General features: G+C 40.4%; 1 protein-coding gene across 2 annotated transcripts; it reads left to right on the top strand.

Annotated features, from left to right (window-relative positions):
- Position 1: 1 nt before the first annotated feature.
- Positions 2 to 21,637, top strand: ift122 (intraflagellar transport 122 homolog (Chlamydomonas)). Of its 2 annotated transcripts, none has more exons than XM_040152889.1 (29): positions 2 to 335; positions 2,445 to 2,511; positions 2,636 to 2,720; positions 2,807 to 2,885; positions 2,985 to 3,061; positions 3,189 to 3,255; positions 3,344 to 3,490; positions 4,357 to 4,432; positions 5,365 to 5,556; positions 5,973 to 6,111; positions 6,439 to 6,641; positions 7,621 to 7,758; positions 8,035 to 8,199; positions 8,450 to 8,647; positions 8,941 to 9,081; positions 9,247 to 9,300; positions 9,964 to 10,125; positions 11,019 to 11,185; positions 12,153 to 12,324; positions 13,629 to 13,731; positions 15,640 to 15,780; positions 15,902 to 15,999; positions 17,146 to 17,246; positions 18,949 to 19,114; positions 19,230 to 19,347; positions 19,429 to 19,557; positions 20,162 to 20,238; positions 20,361 to 20,525; positions 20,746 to 21,637. In XM_040152889.1, exons 1-29 carry the CDS (start codon positions 217 to 219, stop codon positions 20,830 to 20,832), a joined length of 3,633 nt encoding a protein of 1,210 aa, XP_040008823.1. In that variant the 5' UTR covers positions 2 to 216; the 3' UTR covers positions 20,833 to 21,637. The 2 variants fall into 2 exon arrangements, with proteins under 2 accessions (XP_040008823.1, XP_040008824.1); XM_040152890.1 differs by lacking the exon at positions 2 to 335 and adding an exon at positions 811 to 933.
- Positions 21,638 to 22,913: the final 1,276 nt, after the last annotated feature.

Genomic DNA, 22,913 nt, shown 5'->3' with positions numbered 1-22,913 from the left:
GAGCAGGGTTGCCAGATTGGTCGGTTATCCGCCAATTGGGCCTAATTTGTCTTTCTTTGGGCGGGATGTTGTAATCCGGGCCACCTTTTTTCGCCATTAGGGCGGTTTCCACCTACGAAAGGCTAGACTATAGTCCAGAGGTTTTAAAACTGTAAAGGAGGCGCAGTGAGAGACACGTGGGGCAAAGATACTGTGTGAGGTGAAAAGGACAGGTGCATGCTGGTAAAACAAAGGGGACTTAGTATTTGTAGTTGTATTTTTTTCCGCTCATCTACACGTTCAGCATTTGCAGCAGCAGCAGTGGGATTGAGGCACAGCTCCCTGAAGCAATTAAGGTAGGCTCCTTTAACCCTTAAGCAACCATTGGGGCGCTTTGGGTCAGAAAGAGTTATGTCATAACTCAAATCTGAACACACAGACTCGATACACTTTATATCTTTTCAGATTCAGTAGGATTTACAGTTTCCGAGTATACAGTCGTCCGATGTCCATCTCAAATTAATGCCCTTAAACCCGCTGAGAAATCCTACACGCTCCTTGTAACGGCAGAACTTGCATGACAGTCATCACGTTTTAAGTTTTCTTCAGCATCAAAGTAATCCAGCGATAGCTGTCTTACATCCAATGGTTTATAACAATCAGGAACTGTTAATAGCGAATTCGGCGTAATTAATTTTCCATAATGTAAACAAATATCGGCCGGGCAGGTTACAGGATCTAATTGAGCTACTTGTCAGTCGAAACCTGGCAACACTGGACGCGAGTCTGCGCAGTGCGAACGAATCCTGAAAACAGGGTTTAGTATGAAAAACCGACCGATGAAGTAACAACAACCTGTTGATTAAAAAAAAAAAAAACCATCAGCGCTTTTTTTTGTTTAGAGGTGGAAATGAGAGCCGTTCTAGCATGGAAAGAAACAATTCGTGAACAATGGTAGGAGTCTGGATATTTATGTTTACGCTCTCAGCGTAGGCCCGCTGCTGGGATGAAACGCTAGGTGGTTAGCAACGGCGGTTGCTATGTAAACTAGGTTTAGCCAGCTAGCTAGCATTAGCCCCGCAGCAATTTGATTATCGTTGACAGATTACAGTGTCGCTGAAGCCGGTCTATATTTCTTGTACGTAAGCTTTCATGCAAAACATTTCTCCTATCAATAGTGTAGAACGTCAGCTTTCTATTGACACACAACATAACCTTAGGTCGTAGCTAACACTAACTAGCTAGCTAGCTCTCCTCAACAGTTCTTGGTTGCTGCACATCCCTGTTTGATGTGAATAATTTAGGTTACGTTATCTATACCTCTGTCAACCCAAGATAACAGGTTTTAAAATGAACATTCACACCTTTATTTGCCAATCAAATAATTCAGTGTTTTTACAAATCAGTGACGTTTTAACAGGGCTGCTACTAAAGATGAATGTTGTTTTTCCAATTATCTGATTAAAAGAAAAATCTTATCAACAATTAAGGTCCTCTCACTTGCTAACCAAGTTAGCTAAGTGGACCTTGTGATAGGAATGTTTTGTCACTGCTGTTCATGCTCAAGCTTGATCAATCTATCAGTTATTTTTTCAGTTATTCTACAGTTGTGTGCAAACGTTTGGGCACTCCTGGGCAAGTTATATTTATATTTATATTTATATATATTTTTTTTTTTAAGTGCAGCTTTACTTTTAATTTCATTAACCGAAATAATAGAAAAAGAAATTAAACATTAACTGTGAAATTGCAAAGATTGGGGCACCTTACTAAGTCAATACTTAGTAACCCCCCCTTCCAACTTTTAAGCATAGGGGCTGAAATATTCTGCTTTGGGGTTGTATGGCAGCCAGTAGCACAGGAAACATTACACATATAGAAGGAAGTACAGATTCTTCTTAATCTCAGCAAATTCTGGATGCAGATGTTACACGGCCAGTCAAGAAAGTTTCAGTGAAAGGTGACATTACCTTACAACAGGTCAATGATCCAAAATGCGCTTCACAATCCACCATGAACTACTTCAGGAAACACAAGCTAAAGCTTTTGGAATGGAATTCACAGTCCCCTGATTTGAATATCATTGAAAATCTGTGGGTAGATGCTAAACATGCTGTGCGTGCAGCCAGCCTAAAAATATCTCAGAAGTATAAATATCTTGAAGTGATATTCAAGGAAGAGTGGATAAAAACAGTGCATTATCATTTGAAGAAAGGCTAATTGTTAATGTATGTTTGCTGCAGAAGTGTCATATATTTGTTTTCATTTCAAAAACCAACAAAATTTGTCCAGTGATGCCCTGCCCAAATATATTGAATTTACGGTTATTAAAGAAACTGAAACTGGAACCCATGAATGTGTTTGGCATGCTTCCTCTTAATATGACTTCAGGCAAAATTGTTGTTGATCAACTAATCAAATGCCTGAAAAACGTTTTAGCAAAAATCCATTATTCTCTTTTGCAGTGTTTATGACCTTGCTTTCAAGCCAGATGGCAGCCAACTCATCATTGCTGCAGGTCTTCGTGTCCTTGTAAGGCTTTCCTGTTTTATTTGAGCAACGAAAGCACATATCTACAGTACGTGCATTATACATACATTATTATTGCATTTAATTTTTTGTCTTTTTTTTTTTTTTTTTTTTTTTTTTTTTGCAGGTTTATGACGCAGCAGATGGAGCTATTATCCAGCCTTTAAAAGGACACAAAGACATAGTGTACTGTGTGGCCTATGCCAAAGACGGTACTCCGCCAGCTTTCCATTTATACACAACATTTTTCTTAGTCATTCATCATTGTTATCTTACTAAATACTGCATTCTTCTGCAGGTAAAAGGTTTGCCTCTGGGTCAGCAGACAAAAGCATCATCATCTGGACATCTAAACTGGAGGGTATTTTGAAATATACGTAAGTATCATTTTTTTCTCTTTGCTTTAGTATTAATCCATCCTCTTTGGTGTGTAATCCTCTAACCATCTTTGTATTTTGACATGTCTTTATCTGTAGTCACAATGACTCTATCCAGTGTGTTGCCTACAACCCTGTCACTCACCAACTTGCCTCTTGCTCTTCTGGTGACTTTGGTGAGTGCACCATGAGTGTAATTCTATCCTGTATTTTAAAGTCTTGTACATAATATACTGTACAGCTATTCTACTAACTAACTACCGACATGGAGCACTGATCATCTGAGCACTTTTATATGTGTAGGTCTTTGGTCACCGGAGCAAAAATCTGTTAACAAACATAAAGTGAGCAGCAAAATAACATGTTGTGGGTAAGTGAAGTCTTTAACTGTAACTACGTGCAACATTGGTAAACTTTCATGTGACACATTTATGTTGAAGGGGTTCATTTGATTGCAGGTGGACAAATGATGGCCAGTACCTTGCCCTTGGCATGATGAATGGAGTAGTCAGCATACGGAACAAGAACGGAGAGGAGAAGGTTAAGATCGAGCGTCCAGGAGGCTCTTCCTCTCCTATCTGGTCCATAGCGTGGAACCCTTCTAAGTTAGTAGGAAAAAAAGATTGGTATCTCATCTTCGACAATTTATTAAATCTAATGCCTCACACTGCCACATAAACGTCTGCACCATCCATCCATGTTGCCAAGATTCTAAGTAATGATGTTTTAATAAGAGTAAATTGCATTTTAAGTGAATAGCTTGTGTGGGGCCAGCAGGTGGCAGTGGTCAACCAGGGAGTGGTGGGACTGTTTCCGTGAAGGGCTGCCTCATGATGTTTCGGAGCAGCTGTTTCTTATCTTTGATGCCCTCTGCAGCCAAAGCCAGGAGCAAAGCTATAGCCACAGCAGCGGACTACTGAGCAGGTTATTTAAGAGAAAAGGAGAGACAGGAAGATGAAAAATTGCAAGTGTAGGGTAAAGATGGCAGTGATGAGACACAATGAGAAAATGCACAAGATATAATATTATTGGGTTGTTACAGGAAATATGATTGGTCATCACATGGAGATCAGATCATGAGGTCGGCCAGGGAACAGTGTCTCTTGAGCTGCTAGGGATTCAGTTTCTTGCTCATGGATGCTTTGACAGTGTGAATTATTGTGAGCACAAGGGTTTCGATGCATAGGTATATAGGCTTACTGTATATAACAATAATAATGGTGAATACAATACTGTGTCCTGCCATGCAATTAAACCTGTTAAGGATAAAAACATAGTAAAGCTTTCCATTGCTTTCCATTGTTAGATAGAGGAGAAGGTTTGACGGTTTGACCATATGTTCCCCAGTTGAACAGTGACCTCTGCTGTCTTTAACACTGTCATCATTACCTCAACAACCAAAGCCCCTTCGGTACAGTATGTTGACAAGGAGTCTTTACGCCCAAAGTAAATTTTTTTTTTTTTTTTACAGGGATGAGCACAATGACATTCTAGCTGTGGCAGACTGGGGTCAGAAGCTCTCTTTCTATCAGCTCAGTGGAAAGCAGGTGATTATCACAAGTCTGTTCAATAAAAATCCTGAATCCATATGCCTACATACAAACATCATGGTGGCCTGGCACTATACATGTATAGTGAATCTCATTAGTTCAATATATTCTTATAAAACAAACCTATTTCCTCTGTCACTTCTGACTGTGTAAGGTATGGATTTAGATGACTGACGGTCTCATTACGCTGCATGGGGAATACCAAAAGACAGATAGAATTTTGAAATACAATCAGTCCAATGTATGTGCTATCCCTTGCTATAACAATAAGAAACAAGTATACTTGAGTTTTTTCATCTGTCGAAATATATGGTATTGGAAACACTGTACTGAGTTTAAGACCTGTGTTTCCTGCTGTAATCAGACTGTCAGGGTCTATTGAAACCATAACAGTACATTGGAAGTGATCCTGCTATGCTTTAATGGGCCCCTCACTGACCCCCTTCCTCCCAAATTCCCTTTGGGCAATATCGTAATTATAGACAAATATGCACTGTTCATTACTCTGACATTATGCCCTAGGCTCCTATATTGTCATCAGCCTGTTTATCTATTTAAGTGAACATTCTGTTTTGATTACAACAGCAGGAATTGTTTGCAATGAAAGAAAATAACTATGGATTCACAGGCAACTTTTTTCCAGAGTGAGGATAAACAGATGCATAGAGGGAGGAATTGAGGGAGGGAATTGATGTTGTGCAAATGCACTTTGAACATAAATACAATAGAGGCTATTTAAACCAGAGAAAGACTTTCTCTTTTGTCTATCTTTTCATCAAACACTCAAAGGGATGGTTGAATGCACTTAGGACTTTTATGTGTTTTGGCCCAGACAGTGGGAAGTGTTGTCCCAGGCCCCTCTGCAATAAATATGAGAAATACTGCTTTATTCTTGGTTTAATGTCCACTTCTCTCTCTGTCTCTCTCAGATTGGAAAAGATAGGACTCTCACCTATGACCCGTGTTGCGTCAGCTACTTCTCTAAGGGCGAGTATATAGTCATGGGTGGCTCTGATAAACAGGCCTCCCTCTACACTAAAGATGGTGTGCGGCTAGGCACCATTGGAGAGCAGAATGCCTGGGTGTGGACGTGCCGGGTTAAGCCTGACTCCAACTTTGTGGTGGGTCTACAGCTTGTGAAGCCATATATCTAGAGAAGTTATCCAACCTTTAAATAATAGTGTGTGTCAGTAAGAGAGAAGAGGTAGGAGAATGTAATGCAAAACACTGATAAAGCTCAGACCTGAAATCTGAGTGCCAGTCTGCATTTGATACATTTTCTCCATCTGATAACACAGCCCTTCCTTAGCTACACATATACACGAGTCATTTTATTTTACAGTAACACCTTTAACAGCTTTTCCTTTCACTATATTTAACTGAAAGTGATGAGGCATACAAGAGAGAATTGGCTGCTGGCAGATTCTCTCAGTTCTGCTGTGTAGATGCTTTAACAACAGGAACATTTTCCCAATCTCACAGTCTTTTCTTAGAGGTGTTAATAGGATGTACTGCTACATTGTTATCTCTTATCTAGGTGTTGGGCTGCCAGGATGGGACCATTGCCTGCTACCAACTTATCTTCAGTACAGTTCATGGCCTCTACAAGGATCGCTATGCTTACAGAGACAGCATGACTGATGTCATTGTCCAGCATCTCATCACTGAACAAAAAGGTACAGTTTTGTGTGAGCAACAGGAAATTGAGTTTATGATAGAGGACCTATTTTAATTCCACTCCCAATAATTGGTTGTATATGTCTTGAAGCATCACAGTTACTGTCCGAGGTTACAGAGGGAGTATTTTGTGAACTAAACCTGACAATTATTGTTTTGTAAGAGCATGCAGCCTGGTGTTTTTCAAATAGCAGATATCTCCTTTTTGAGGCAATGTCCAGCCCATTTTTGTCAAGTATTTCATTCAACAGGATGCATTGACTTAGATAAATAAACCTTCCTCGTCCCCCCTTCACATACCCACTTTCATTTCCTTCTTTCCCCAGTGAGGATCAAGTGCCGTGAGCTGGTGAAGAAGATCGCCATCTACAGAAACCGTCTTGCCATCCAGCTGCCTGAGAAGATCCTCATCTATGAGCTCTATTCAGATGACTCCTCAGACATGCACTACCGCATCAAGGAGAAAATTTGCAGGAGGTTTGAATGCAACTTGCTGGTGGTCTGCTCCCAGCATATCATCCTGTGTCAGGTTAGGAAGAAGAGTTCCTTGGCCATATAAAAAAAAAAAAAAAAAAAAAAAAAAAACCACCCAAAACATTAATTTAAATGCACTAACTTGCAGTTTCTTGCTTGGTGCTGCCAGAGCCTGTTTGTGTTTTGGATCTTTCAGGACATAATAAGACAAACAGTTCTTCTTCAATTATGCTTGTCAGGCTGAACTCTGACCCCTTGTTCTTTCTAAATTACACTAATGCACACTTCACAGATTGCGCAAGAGGCTGTAGAAAACATTTGAGCACTATTACCATGACGAAGGCAGACAGAGTCAGTGTTCAGCCATTCACTACTAGCCCAAACAGTGCAGAGAAAATCTAGATTATCATGGAATTGCTGGTTTCCCAGATGTTTCTTTCTAGTTTGCAAAAGGTTCCAGCTGTGCATGTGCATGCTCTGTCTCTTTCCCCTTCTCAACATTCTTCAAAGTGGATGAAGTGAGGCAGTTGAATGAATGGGAAGGAGCAGTCTGTTAAACCAGTGGGTGTCTCTTGGGGTTCTTCTCTGTTTCTTGTCCCTATGTGTTTGACAGAGGCTCGTAGGGAGGAGGAGCAGCCATAACACAGAGGTTATTTCCTTTTAAATCTGTCTGTGTGTGACAGAGGTGCTTCAGATCTCTCTCTAACAGGCATACTCGTGTTTCATGGCTCAGACAGCTTTTAGGCCCTATAAATGGGCTGTGCCCGTATTGGCTGTGTATGTCTCTGTCAAATCAAATCATTGTTTTTCTTTATAGCATTGCTTTCTGGCGTTGTATCATACTTTGTAGTTTTTAACAGAGCAATATCCTAAGATTTGTCAGACATTTAAAAGTGTGTTTAAATAATGTAAACAGTGAGATTAACAAACTGTGAACTAATGAAAACAGAATGATCTGGTCATACCGAACCAGTCAGTGCTTCATGTGTTATATGTAATTGTGGTCTCACCTTTTCCATTCTGCTCTGGTGCAGGAGAAGAGGCTCCAGTGCCTGTCCTTCACCAGTGTCAGGGAAAAAGAATGGGTGATGGAGTCCCTGATTCGCTACATCAAAGTGATCGGTGGTCCGCCAGGCAGAGAGGGCCTACTAGTAGGGTTAAAGAATGGAGCTGTGAGTATTTCAAGAAAATTCATTCCCATATTAAGTAATCTTAGAAATTTATTTCATGCTCAGAAGCCAATGGTCCAGGAATTTGAACACAAAAGAAACATTTTTCTTCATGAAGAAGATGGAATTTATTTGTATGAGGATGGGACTGCAAGTCATAAAATACATCCCTTGTAGAGTTTACATTTATTATAATTATAAAGTATATGGATTTAACTAGCATTAGCACCGATGTTCTATTCTGATCGTGTTCTGCTGGTCACTGTTTTTGTGATGTAGATCCTGAAGATATTTGTTGACAACCCGTTTCCCATCACACTGCTGAAGCTGTCAACGTCAGTGCGCTGCCTGGACATGAGCGCCTCCCGCAATAAACTGGCTGTGGTGGATGAGCACAGCACTCTCCTGGTCTATGACATCAATAGTAAAGAACTACTTTTTCAGGTCAGCTGGCAGTGGAGAGAGTAAAGTGTATGGCTGAGGAAGCTAATATGGCTGATTTTAAAATACATTTCAGAGTTGCAGTGGAGTGGAATAAAATAGAAATATGTGTGTGTGTATAATTATTTGCCTTAAGCACAGGTACATATTTTACTCATGTACTCCTGCCTGGTCTATGTTCCACAATCACCTCTAGACCATTTCCCCCACTGCCCACCTTTACCCGCCTCCTTTTCTTTTGCTCTCGCTGTAGGAACCTAATGCTAACAGCGTGGCCTGGAACACCCAGTGTGAGGACATGCTGTGCTTCTCTGGCAACGGGTACCTTAACATCAAGGCTAGCAACTTCCCTGTACACCAGCAGAAGATGCAAGGCTTTATGGTCGGCTACAATGGCTCTAAGATCTTCTGTCTCCACGTCTATTGCATGTCAGCTGTGGAGGTGCCTCAGGTGTGTAGTATGTTGTCAGCTTGTCCTATCATGAAGGCAATGACAGCGTTCCATGTGGTCATAATGTAGATTTGAGAGCACGTCTATGCCAGTGGCCGGTGTATCTTAAATATCATGGTACTCGCTTGTACTACAAAGAAAATAACTGGTTTGCTATTAGTTACTGAGACACGTATGTGGTGAAGGTATGATTTTGTTGGTGGTCCTCTTCCTACTTATTAATTAGTTTGCTGCTGTTTTTACACTGTTAATTTTGTAATGATTTTTAACGGTGGTATTTTTGCTCGGTCCAGTCAGCACCCATGTACCAGTACCTGGAGAGGAAGATGTTTAAGGAGGCCTATCAGATCGCCTGTCTGGGTGTGACAGACAGTGACTGGAGGGATTTAGCCACAGAAGCCCTGGAGGGACTTGACTTTGACACTGCCAAGAAGGCCAGTCAGACACACACAAATTGTTGTGATCGAGACCAGTGTTATCAACCTTTTCAGTTTTTACTGCTTTTATCTTCACAGGACTTCACAGGAAAAAGAAAACACAAAACCTGAAATTTTAAGAGGCTATCCTCTAAACTATTTCTTTTCTTTTCCCATTTTCAGGCCTTCATTAGAATCAGAGACCTGCGCTACCTGGAACTCATTAATAGCATTGAGGTAATACTTTTCAGAAATGGAAAAAAATCCTTTAATATGGTATATTGTCACACTTTCTGTTTGCTGATTTGTATTCTGGCTAGAGCTGACATTATCAAAGTTGGACAAGGCTGAGGGGAAACAAGGGCCATCAAAGTTATTGTCATCATGCATTTAATTGCTAGGGCTTTTCTCTGAGCTCTACTTCAAAACTTTAAACAAGGGAGGAACTTATATCCTTACTGACCTTCTTCGGTCCGGTCCACACATATGTGCAAGCAAACATTTGCACGCAGTTGAGCTCATGCACATTCCTTCAAAATAGTGCATGCAGAGCAGAGGGCAATCTTTGAACTTGGCTAGTGCCAGGAAAATGTTTCTGCTCTGTTCCATTTTGAAAATGGTGACATACATCATTGAAAGTGTGCTTTCTTTCAGTGACAGGAAATAAATGTCTGCTGCTTTTTATAAAATATATTATTTGTTCTTCAATTTTTATTATGACTGATGGTAAAAGAGTTTAGTGTGGGTTGATCAGTAAAACTCACTGCATCCAGCAAGCCATTCCTTCTGTGTTTTTTTTTTTTTTTTTTTTTTACTCATTGTGTGTGTGTGAATATACACACATGCATGAGAGTGTTTATCTCTGCATCTATGCCACTGTTTGTGTTGACTGATTTGCAGGAGAGGAAGAAGCGGGGTGAGAACGACAATGAGCTGTTCCTGGCAGACGTCTTTGCCTACCAGGGGAAATTCCATGAGGCAGCCAAACTTTACAAACGTACTGGCCATGAATCTAGAGCCCTGAGCATGTACACTGACCTGCGCATGTTTGAGTATGCCAAGGTGATTCAATCATGGATTGACAACAACACACATGCATATGTACAGCATACCTTTGTATCAATATGGACAGAAAGACCTGGAAAGCACTGCGTGTTTTAGGGGTGTAGAACATATGTTTTTCTTCATCATGTTCAGTTATGCCAAGTTGGGGCCCTGCACTGTGTTCAAACGCCCCCCCCTTAACCGTCTGTCTTTCATCTCCTCATATATCACTAGAATCTCCACATATATCATCTGATCAGTACACGCACGCACACACACACACACACACACACACACACACCATACTTTTTCACACGTATCCCTGTGCAGCACAAGGCTAACTCACACATAGTTACGGTTGGAAATAGCGCACAAATGGAGAGAAATAAGGCGAGCGTCTGCTCTTATGTGAGCACTTTGATGAGGAGGTCAGTTGGAGTTGAGACAAATTCATGCTTTATTATGTTTACATGTAGAGGGACACTTTGATCATTAGCATTACCATTGCTTTGCTGGAGCAGATGACACAGCCACGACTCGTTCATGTATATTTGTGTATGCTTATATATCAGATTGTCTGTGTATTTGATGTGGCTGCTGTGTATTCATGTGTCTGTGTGGCCATCTGGTCCTACAGGCTGTTTGTTTTAGATAGGATGGACACCGGAGGGATGTGTCTTCAAACTGCCCGCTTTGTTGGTTGACTCTCTTCCTCCTGTCTCGGCCTTAACCCACATGATTTTCTGTCTGAACCGGACTTCTCTTGCTCTCTGTGCAGATTACTTTTAGGAATCTACTTTTGATATTAACCATGTTGCATACATTTCTCGCTTGTCATCAGTCTTTATGAGGATTTCTCAGTTATCAGTTGGTAGGTTAGTAAGTTTGTAGCTGTGTCTTTCTCTATGCAGGAGTTTGTCGGAGCAACAGACCCTAAGAGCTCTCGGATCCTGATGACCAAGCAGGCCGACTGGGCTAAGAGCAGCAAGGAGCCACGGGCAGCAGCAGAGATGTACCTGTCAGCTGGAGAACATCTCAAAGCAATAGACATTATAGGCGAGCATGGCTGGGCCGACATGTAGGTGTCAATCACTGTATGAAACATTTTAGATCAGTCTTCCACCATAAGATAAACCTGTATTCCTGCTTAACCTTTTCTAAAAGGAGAAAAGGTTAGATTCGTGTGTGAAATTTTGCCCAAATCTATCAAATTTGTAATGTCATCCAAACTGCTTCTTCTAGTTCTAGTTCTCATAGTTCAGAAGACAATATGAAATGAACATGGTTAGAAATGTTCACACTCTACACTCTCAGGCTAAAATGTCTCAGTTTTTCTCAGTGGTGGAACTCTTTCCTTTGGCTTTGTAGGTTTGACACATCCTGTTTATGATCAGAGATATTGACCTAATACTCTAAGATTATTGGAATGACAATAATTTAGTGGAATTACAGTGGCAAAATACAACAAAGTGCCAGATTTAAACCCTGATCTGGGGTTGAATTTGATACAGGTCTACACCTTAGCAAACTGAGGTATCAAGATGCTTTAACCATCGTATACTCCTAATTTGACATGTTGAATTTTAAGTTGCAATCTGTGTCACATACATAGTAGCACAAGGCAACAATAGTAAATATACAGAAAATTTGTCTCTCACAATGAGAATTGGTATTTAAAGTTGTATTTGACATGTTTACCTTTCTATTAACTTTCACTCATACATACGTAAAGGCAATATGAGGTATGTGAAAACCAGGCAAATTGATATGCTAATCTCTGGTGGTCATATCAAAACTATCTCACTCCCTCTGAGCCACTGTCTGCTTGCTGTAAGCCTCCCGTGGTGCTACCCGTGAGTCAGCACAACAAACACTGCAGCTGAACACAGTCAGTACTCTTTAACCATCATATTCAGCTAGTGACCCTGACTGGCTCACATCCTTTTTGGGGTCATGAGCATAGTTTGATACAGCATACCCTCATTTTAAGGTTTATCTGCACAAGGCCTCTCTGTGTGTGCTCACTCCTCTCTCCTCTCATCCAGGCTGATCGACATCGCTCGTAAGTTGGACAAGGCTGAACGCGAGCCGCTGGGAAAATGTGCACTCTACTTCAAGAGGCTGAAGCACCATGGCTATGCCTCAGAGACTTATTCCAAGATGGGAGATTTGCAGGCTCTGGTGCAGTTGCATGTGGAAACCCGGCACTGGGAAGAGGTCTGACACACTTATGCACACAGGAGGCACACCTGCTCAGCTCATCATGACTTATGTATAGTGAACCACATAGGAATGTCCTAAATATACTGCTGTGGTACTAAGAAATTAGTATCATAAACCACAAAATAAACCACTTTATGTTCATGGCTTGTTCAGTTTTTGCAGGGATCTCCAGAAGAGTACACTGTAATTGTTAAAGTAACCACAGCTGAATGCAAACAATAAGCGAGCACATCTGCCTAATTTCCTTATACACTGACAAACTGAAACCGCGCACACACTCCAGAGCTAATCATCCAGCTTTAGATTTCTTTGAATCCATGCCCACATGATGATTAGAGAACGGGAAGCACAAAACCTTCTACTACACTGAAAGAGTATCAGCTTAAAGCTCTATTCTGCTCCCACTCAAATTCCTCCATCAGGGCAGATCACACTGCTCAGACAAGAAAAAAATATTGCATTTCTTTAATCCTTCTGCAGTCTTTAATTGAGTTAAACATGTTATAGAGATGCAGTTTGACGATTTGCATGCTGAAACAGAAGAGGCCAGAACAGAACATCAAATCACGATCGCATGGTTCTGCCGTACTGTCTAAGGAGGTCTTCCTGGATATTTATTTGATCCTCAGAGAAAAAAAAGAGAGCAGAGGGAGGGAGGCAGAGGTTGAGAGAACTGAGGCTTTATGTGCTTCACTGGGGGAGTCGGATGCCAAGACGAGACAGAGCTCAGACTGAGTTACAGCATGGACCATATGGATGCTATTCACAGCACCCACTCTTCTCTAAAACAAAGTATTTCTTTAAATGACTTTGGGCTCACAGGCCTGGGACACACACACACTCCTGCTTTTTTACTGTATAGTATGACTGGTGTGTGTTTCTTGGCTCAGGTTTTGCCACAGGACATTTAGATTAATCAGTTACTATGACAAGCAAATATATGTCCACAGGGCACTACAACAGCTCTTTATACCCTGTCATTCAAACATCATAAGAGCTGCAGCTGTATGTTTAATTGAGTGTGAAATCAATTTAGCTCATACGCTTTTCTTTGTTCTCAACTAATTAATAATGCTGTAGCGATGTTTGGACTGCAAGTAATGTTTGTTCCTTCGAATAATGTGTGGTAACTTGTATGTCCCTAATTGACTGCAGTTCAGCCATAATTACCCAAGGCAGTCTGACATTGTTCTCTATACATTACAATTGGTAACTTTTAAAAATTAACATGTCAACTGGTCACATATACTGCATTACAGCTAATGTCTCTCCTTTGCTTCCACCTGCCCATTTCTCAGGCCTTCTCGCTGGTGGAGAAGCACCCCCAGTTCAAGAATGATGTGTTTGTGCCTTATGCCCAGTGGCTGGCTGAGAATGACCGCTTTGAGGAAGCACAGAAAGGCGAGTTGACATCACTAAAAGGGCTGCCCCTTCACATTTAAACTGTCGGTATGCTTCTTCAGAAATGCTTGGTGGATGATCGAACCCATAGTCAGCCTATATAGGATGCTCTAGTGTAAAAATTCATATTCTTCTTTAAAACGTATGTTTCCAGGACTCTTTCAGTGAAGATGAAAGTCTATAGCTGTAGCCAGTGTTTACATATGGAAGTGATAAAGCCTGGCCTGCACTAGACACGGACATTTTTCACTACTTCCTTAAAATTCTCTTTATCCACTGTAAAACACAATCCTCTTTGCTCGAGCAGAGCAGAACCGAGCTGGGCTGCCTGTTAACTGAATGACATGCATACATGCCTCTAATCACCAGTACTACAAGCAGCTCTGATGATGATTACCAACTGTAACCATAGTTATAATCAGCTCATAGATTTATAATTATGATCTCAGCAAGCATATTTCCTCTTCTACATAATCTTCTGCCTGTCTCGATATAGAATACATGACTGAACAAGCCCGATTGTGTTTGAGCTTGCTTATGGTCATGCATTTTGCTGATTGTGTGTATTTTAGTTAGATGTTGATGCATAATTGTGTTACTAGTGATTGCAGTTGTGTCTATCTGGCCTGTCCCCTGTCTACTGCAATGGTACTTCTCACTGACAGTTTTACAAATGGTTAACAGTAGGCTGAATTGGTGCGGTACATATTTTGGGGGCTTCAAATGAAGTCCCATTTGTTCCCAAAATGGGGTTCTGACCCTCCAAGGATCCCATAAGACTTTCTAGTGGATCGTCAGCATTTTCATCGTCACCTAAAGGCAGTTTGACTAATTTTTTACATTTCCCTTGTTTTTTGTTTGAATGTATCTTTTATTAGTTGTCATATTGCTCAATTTCATAAATTCAAATTCTTGGAAAACTGGATCACTCTCAAGTGTTCTAATTGAGTGATAAAGGTAATTCACCTCTGTAAATCAAAAGCAGGCAGTGATATTTCAGAAAATTCTATCAACACAATACTATAAAATTGATTGACTAGATTTCTGTTAGACACAGAAAAAACATGTTGGTTGCTGAGGTACCAGTTATCCTAAGGATGACCTTGTTATGTTTATTTACCATTATAACACATGGTGAGTTGTTTTTGTAAGGGAGCTATAGCTGGAAAATGTCGAGTCCTGGTGCTGTACTCTATATCTTTGTCAACTTGTTTTTAGTGTTAGGGGAAAGGGGGTGTGTGCTCCTTCCTAACATTAAACAACAACAGCTGAATGTGGTTTTTATCCAGTTAGGTAGACTGATAAATACTTGCCACTAATATGCCCTGACCCCCACTGGGGTTGCAGCGGCAGGGTCACTTGTGGGGTCGACTCCCTAAAGCTGCTTCTATTTACCCTCTGATAGGAAAATGAAGAATAGCGCTCATGTTTATTAAGGCTTTAAAGACAAAGTGCTTTGGTGTTTGACATTCAGGAGCAGCCTCCCTGTTTGGAAAAGACTTATGTTAGTTATTACATGTGAAAAATTATGAACATTTTGTCGTGTGTTCATTATGTACAAATAGGTCTTGGCATGTAGTCATTGTGTATGTGTTTATTTGTAAGGCAACACTGCTGAACAGCCAAAACAAAGAGCACTTCCTTCCCTAAGTGAACCTAACTTTAAAGAAAGAAAACAAGCTGTCATTGTACTTGCCTAGTGTTTGATTGTGAAATAATTTGAGGAAGGTACAGTGTAAAAAGACCTCTACCATGATAACTTTTCATCAAAAAATGTCACAAAAAATTAATAGACCAAGGTGTCTTGGATTGCTACTTTAAATCCAGAACTGCCTCAAGACTAGACATTTTTTCAAGGCTACATAATAACAGACCGTTCATCACCTTTTGCATTCTTTCGTTCTTTAGCATTTCACAAGGCAGGGCGACAGAATGAAGCTGTGAAAGTCCTGGAGCAGCTTACCCACAATGCAGTGGTGGAGAACAGGTTCAACGATGCAGGGTACTATTACTGGATGTTGTCTATGCAGTGTCTGGACATCGCTAGAGGTGAGACGTATCTTCAGTGCACTGATTCACCATCTGCAACCACAATTAGTTTTACTGTAAACCCTGATGCATTTATTGTTCCCTACAATCCTTTTGATAATTCTATTTTTGTTGGAACCAGAAAGTGAAGAACAGAGGGATGAAATGCTGAAGAAGTTTGAGTATTTTCAGCATCTTGCTGAGCTCTACCATGTCTATCGCTCCATTCAGCGTTACACGGTGAGAACATGATACTCTGTCAACCTTAATCTTGCCTAGCCAGAACAGACAAAACTGGGAGGAGGTTTTTAAACCACAAGGCAGTTATTTGAATGGCTGTCAGATTGAATCTACTTAGGCCTGGTAGTAGTACTATGTACTATGCAGTTAGATTTATGTTTGGGTACAAATACATTCATGCTCTCAATGCGTTTTTTTCAATTGAAGTAGTCTGTCAGCCCACAGTGTTTCTGCCCACTTTTTAATCAACTTATTTACTCAAATTTCTCCAAACCACTGTGAGTTTGACATGAAGGAGGTCTGGCTCTGCAACATTATGTCAATATAAAAAAGAGACTCAGGGTAAAGGAAAAATTAAGATTACACAGAGGTTGTTAAAAAATGAAGAAAAGAGTTGAGGGTGTTAAGTTCAGCCGGAGAGCAATGAAAGGGGATTTAATCAACGTGAATTACTTAAGAGTCGCCATTATTAGACTTTTTTTTGAAAACGTTCCACTTAAAAATTGACTGACAGGAAATTTCAGATGGATACACTATACATAAATGCTAGTAGTGATAGATATGCCCTTCATGCCACAGCCAAAATGGTTAGCTTCCTGAAACCTCCCTGACCCCTATCACCTTGGTAACCAGCTGCTTGATTGATTATGTTGACTACCTCATCAGTGGTCTTCTTCGAGCCCCCAGCCCTAACCTACTTACAAACAATTAATTCCTGGTTATGAGCACTATATGGGTGACCTGGCCTGTGTCAGTGTCCTCAGTTTGTTGTTACAGCTTTCTGCTTGGGTGTGATCACACCCCTGCAATACAGAGGCATAGTTGTGATTCAGACCAGAGCAGGAAACCTCTATATCTCACTTTAAGTCTCCCGGGCAGGCACAATAGATTTGAACTTTTGGAATAAAGTGCTGTTAGTGATTGCTTTAGCAAATTCCTCTTTCCCTTTTAGGGCACTGTGAAGTGCGTTAAGGCACTGCAAAGGGTTAGGCTGCTTTTAGACCAGGGTAAAAGATGAAAAAATTAATAAGTAGAGGTGGAGCTTAAAAAAAGAAAAGTAAAACCTGCAAAGTTTTATCAGAGATTTCTGTTATTTTATAATCCCTTCTTCTTCCGTCTCTCAGTTTTAACTGTTTTCATCTTCAGGATGAGCCCTTCAGCTCCCACATGCCAGAGACACTCTTCAACATCTGCAGGTTCCTCCTGAACAACCTCACCAAGGACATACCACCAGGCATTTCTAAAGTGTATCTTTCCATTTGAGAAAGTAGTCTTAATATTGTGTAAAATATCAATCAAATATTCTCAGAATAAAGTACTGTGGGGTGCTTCCTCTCTGGAAAACTCTCAAGAGCAGACATGGCAATCTTAAATCATGACCGGCAGAGACATTGATGATAAAGTGGTGGAACAGAGTAGGGAGAAAACGGAAGAGCACCGTGGCGCCACTGCGGATACTATGCTGCTGCTGAGAGAAAGAAAAAGGGTGATCATGGGTAGGAGGAGATGATGCCAACAAGAGGCACAGTCTCAGTTATCTAAACAAATGTTCTGATTACTAAACTCTGTGAATATGTATACATACATTAACACACTAAACAATATGCTTTAATTTGAAAAAATACACACAAAGCCACCCACTGCCACACAGACGGTATGAGGAAGGAAAGCCAAGCCTTTGAGGAGGAAATCGGGCTGAGCAGCTTGGAACTTCTGTGGCCAAACTGAACTACTTTGAACTTTGATTTATAGACTTAGCTGGGCTGCGCTGGACTTGGTTTGAACAATTAAACACCATGTCACAAAAAGCTGTACTAAACAATATGAGGACATGCATTTATCAACAGTTCCAGCTATCGAGCAGGACTGGGTGTAGGGGAGGAGCTGGAGAGTAGGTGAGTGGTGAGGAGAGGAGTAGTGTTAAGTTTGGTTTTGTTTTTTTGTTTTTTTTAAACATTTTTTCCTTTATTTGCAATCACATAATAAAAGCTGTTTACACAGTCATCTTTAGTTAGATACTTTTATAGAGTGATCCATCTTTTCAGCTTTTTACAGTGTAATTATAGAACACAAAAATAGAACATGGGCCTTTTTTCATGTGCTATGAAAAAAATACATGAACAAATTTAAACAAAAGAAGGGCGTTTAGGGGAAATATACCTTTTCCACTTCTGCCAAATGTCCTCAAATTTAATTTCCTGAAGCCTTATAGAGAAAGTGAGATCTTTCCATTAAAAAGATTTCATAAAAAGTATCATACCAGTCCTCAATAGATAGGGTGTCTGGCTTTAGCCATTTCTTTGTAACTGCTGTTCTAGCAGCTATATTAAGTATTCCAATTAAGTATTTTGTTTTAATATTTGTTGATTATAGAGGCCCAAAAAGGAGTTTGTCCCAATTAAAAGTATCCTTTATTTTCTGACTAAACAGATCAATGTCGTTTGAGTAGTTAATTTGTTCTTTTTTCTTTCTATTTTCATTTTTATATCATGATTCAGTGTGTTTTTTATGTATGTCCTCTAATTTAGTGTTACATTTTAGGTGATGGAGGAGTGCCAGCATAAAACTGTTGCAGCTGCAACTCCTTGACCTGTCATAGCCACTCTCAGAGCTGCTATCCTAACAATTTCTCTCCATATAACGACAAATAAGTAACAATTTCCCCCACTCAAAACACAAAAAGAGACTGTGTAAACACACAAACAAGCACACAAAAACCTAACCAAAGTTTTAATTTTAGGGCATTCAACCAGTGTTGCTAGCTTAAAATGGTTGTTGTTCTACTCATTAAGAGAAAATAGGGAATATACTATTATAACTATTTAAAAATGCACACAACTGTAATTTTTTCCACGTAATACATAACTCATTATGTATGACATATCTAAAAATCAATATCCCTGTGCCAACTCTTCCTCTTACATTAATTTTCCTTGACCTGATTATTAGTAACACCTTATATGCATTAGCTAAGCAGAGTCAAAAACTGGGTGCATACAAGCTTGCCAGGTATTCTTATGAGAAGCTGCAGGAGCTTCACATTCCCTCTCGCTTCCAGGAGTCCATAGAACTGGGCAGCCTCACCATTCGCACCAAACCTTTCCACGACAGTGAGGTGTGTTCAAGAGTTGGATGTACATTCTGGTTTTGTTCATAAATACTCTGTGAATATTAGAGCTGTTATCCCCCTGCCTTTTTGTATAGGTTAAACTCCTTTGTGTTTACTGCAGGATCTGATTGAGGGCATGATGTGCTACCGCTGCTCCACCAACAACCCTTTGCTGAACAACCAGGGGAGTATGTGCATCAATTGCAGGCAGCCTTTCATCTACTCAGCTTCATCTTATGGTCAGTGACACAATCACATCGTTTGTAGTATTTGCTAGAGAGGACTCCATTTGTGTTTCTGATGTATTCCTTTGTTCACAGAGGTGCTGCCCCTGGTGCAGTTCTACCTGGAGGAGGGTATCACTGATGAAGAGGCTGTGTCTCTTATTGACCTGGAAGTTCCTCACATGAATGAGAGGGATCCACAGTGGCAGGATATGGGCAATGGTGGTATCCTTTGATAATTTAAGTAACTGCACATAAATACACACAAAGTAAAAGATGACTTGCGTGCTGTGTCTGAATTATTAACTCCTCACTCTGCTGGTCCTGAGAGTATGTATCCCTGCCCTAAGACACTGCACATCCCTTCGAAATGAAGCACATGATTCTCCTCCGCCTTGTGACATTACTAAGAAGCTGTTTAGTCTGTGTTGGCCTCGATTCTGTGCGGTGGGTAAGCTGTCAGAGCTAAGTCATCTTAGTTCTTGAGCTAATAGGGTTAGCGAGGCTCTCCTGTCTCATCTTAATGACACTAACCCTCCGAGAGCCGTAGCCACAGCCCTAGTGCAGGGATTAACCTGCATTAGCCGGCAGGCACTCAAGGGCACTGAGGTCTGCTCTGTTCTCCCAGAGCCATGACGTGACTGACAGGCTCGACTGATTGGCATTTTGAACACTCTCACTCTTAGAATAGTCTCTGGGGAATAATTTTGTAAGGGTTTTTCCTGTCTTGAAAACATATAACTACAGAAAACATGAATAACAAGTAAAACATATGATTTTGGAACGTGAAATGATTGCATTGTTTGGGCTCTTAATTAACACCATTCAGAGCTGCAGGCTTTGAGGATGGATGATGGTTTGGATAATGCAGAGCAAGACCCATTTACAGCCAAAATGAGCTTTGAGGTAAGAAAGGACAGAATAGATTAGGCGATTAATATTCTACCAACTGGGCAAACCAGCTGGAGAGGGTGAAAGGATGGGCTCCATAATAGAATGTGGATGTGTTCATGTGTGTGTCCAAACAGCAGGGGGGCTCAAACTTTGTCCCCGTCAAGGTGAGTCGCTTGGTGCTGCGCTCTATGAGCAGGAGGGACGTCCTGATCAAACGCTGGCCCAGGCCACTCAAATGGGAATACTTCCGCTCCCTGCTGCCTGATGTGAGCATCACTATGTGCCCCACCTGCTTCAAGGTACAGCATTTAAAAGACACACCTCTAGTATAACCTTGTGTAAACTACAGATGAAGTTTATCTGTCTGTCTTCTTTCTTTCTTTCACTTGTGTCTTTTACTAACACTGATTTAGTTTATTTTTGTTTCTCTATGTTGCACGTCTTCCATAGATAACATTTTTTTCAGATCTTTTTATGGGGGTGTGCTATAATGTTATTATCTTTTCTATTTCCTTGTAGATGTTTCATAGTGAGGATTATGAGCTCCTGGTGCTTCAGCACAACTGCTGTCCTTACTGTCGCAGACCCATTGATGAACCAAACTGATCTGCTTAAAACTATAGCAGCTATTTTAAACATTTCAATTATTGTACCCTCAAGCTAATCTTTTCGTCCTTTGGATTTTTATCCTGCAGTGGATTTTCTGACATTCCATCATTATTCTTGTGCATTGTAATACGGTTATGACTGAAATATATGTAGACATCTATTTATTGTCAAGTTGCTGTGATTGTGTTACATGCTATGCCTTGAGCTCCCTCTCAAGAGAAGCCAAAGGCTGACTGACTGAAGTAATACCTGTAGTGTTTGTGCGTTGAGCATTATAGAGTGTAAGAAAGGTGCAACATCAGCCAATCAACCCAATTGGATTATTAGGATCAGATTACCTAGGGCTGTCACTGATTACATCATCACTTTTAAAGGGAACATGAATGTAAAGTGTAAAAAATTTTGCTAGAAAAACAAATTTATTTAAAAAAACACTATTTTGACCCAATGGAATAAATCTATTTGTTATGTAGAGAATGTTATTATTCACAAAGGCCAGATACATCTGCCAAGAAGTGCATTCCACAGACCTACCTTTAGTCAGCATAAGTATTTGGACAGTGACACAAGTTTTGTAATATGGATTCGGTACACCCTTGAGATATTTTGCCAGGCCTTTACTGCAGCCGCCTTCAATTGCTGCTTGTTTGTGGGACTTTTGGGCATTGAAGAATAATCCATTTCTTTGCCATGAGAAGCTCTCAGGTTGCTTTCCCAGTATGTTTAGGGTCATTATCCATCTATACTGTGAAGCACTGTCCTATCAGTTTTACATCATTTGGCTGAATCTGAACAGAGAGTATAGCCCGATACACTTCAGAATTCACCCTGGTGCTTCTATCAGCAGTCACATTATCAATAAACACCAGTGACCCATTTCCATTGGCAGCCATACATGCTCATGCCATAACACTGCCACCAACATGTTTGACAGATGATGTGGTATGCTTTGGATCATGAGCCGTTCCTTTCCTTCTACATACTCTTCTCTTCCCACCACTGTGGTACAAGTTAATCTTGGTTTCATCTGTCCAAAGAATCTTGTTCCAGAACTGGGCAGGCTTTTTTAGATGTTTTCTGGCAAAATCCAATCTGGCCTTTCTGTTCTTGAGTGTTACCAGTGGTCCGCACCTTGTGGTAAACCCTCTGTGTTTACATTCATGAGGGCGTCTCACCAAGGAAAGAATTCTGCGATCATCCACTTTGGTTGTCTTCCGTGGTCTTCCAGGCATTTTGGTGTTGCTGAGCTTGCCAGTGCATTCCTTCTTTTTCAAGAATGTACCAAATTGTTGATTTGGTCACTCCTAAAGTTTCTACTATCTGTCTGATAGGTTTGTTTTGTTTTTTCAGCCTAATGATGGCGTCCTTCATTTGCGTTGATACCTCTTTGGACTGCATATTGAGTGTTCCCATGAACAGCTACTAAATGCAAATTCAACACCTCAAATCACCTCAGGACCTTTTTATATGCTTAATTTGTCATGAAATAACGAGGGAAAAGACCACACCTGGACATGAAACTGATTGTCAGTCAATTCTCCAATTACTTTTGAGCCTTTGAAAATGAGGGACTATGTATAAAAATGGCTGTAATTGCTAAACGGTTAATGTGATACTTTTTTTGAACCCCTTTAATTAAAGCCTAGTCTACACTTCAATCACATTTTAATGGATTAATTTCAAATCCACTGTGGTGGTGTACAGAGGCAAAATTACAAAAATGGTGTCACTGTCCAAATACTTACGAACAGTTACGGTTATATGCACCTAACTGTATATTCTGGAGCTATACTGTATGTTTTATAACAGGGTACGTCATCTGTTGTTTAGTCATGAGAATGTATTTTTTATATTGTTACAAGGAAAAACAACACTTTTCAATAAAATATTTTGGTATTTCTTATTACAGTGGATTTTGTTAACTAGGACAATTTGAGTTTTTACTCTTTAAGATTGAACTTTAGGATTTGTGTCTGTGAAATAGAGAGCCGGAGTGAGAGTGCAAGCTATGAGCTGTATGCCCCACTGATTTCGATTACATTTAAGGCTATGAGTTTAGCTCTGCATTATGCAGTGGT

This window comes from Xiphias gladius, chromosome 18 (assembly GCF_016859285.1).
Source record: "Xiphias gladius isolate SHS-SW01 ecotype Sanya breed wild chromosome 18, ASM1685928v1, whole genome shotgun sequence".
Taxonomy (NCBI): Eukaryota; Metazoa; Chordata; class Actinopteri; order Istiophoriformes; family Xiphiidae; genus Xiphias; species Xiphias gladius.
Note: the sequence above shows the minus strand (reverse complement) of the source record. Positions and strands in the feature narration are given on the sequence as shown.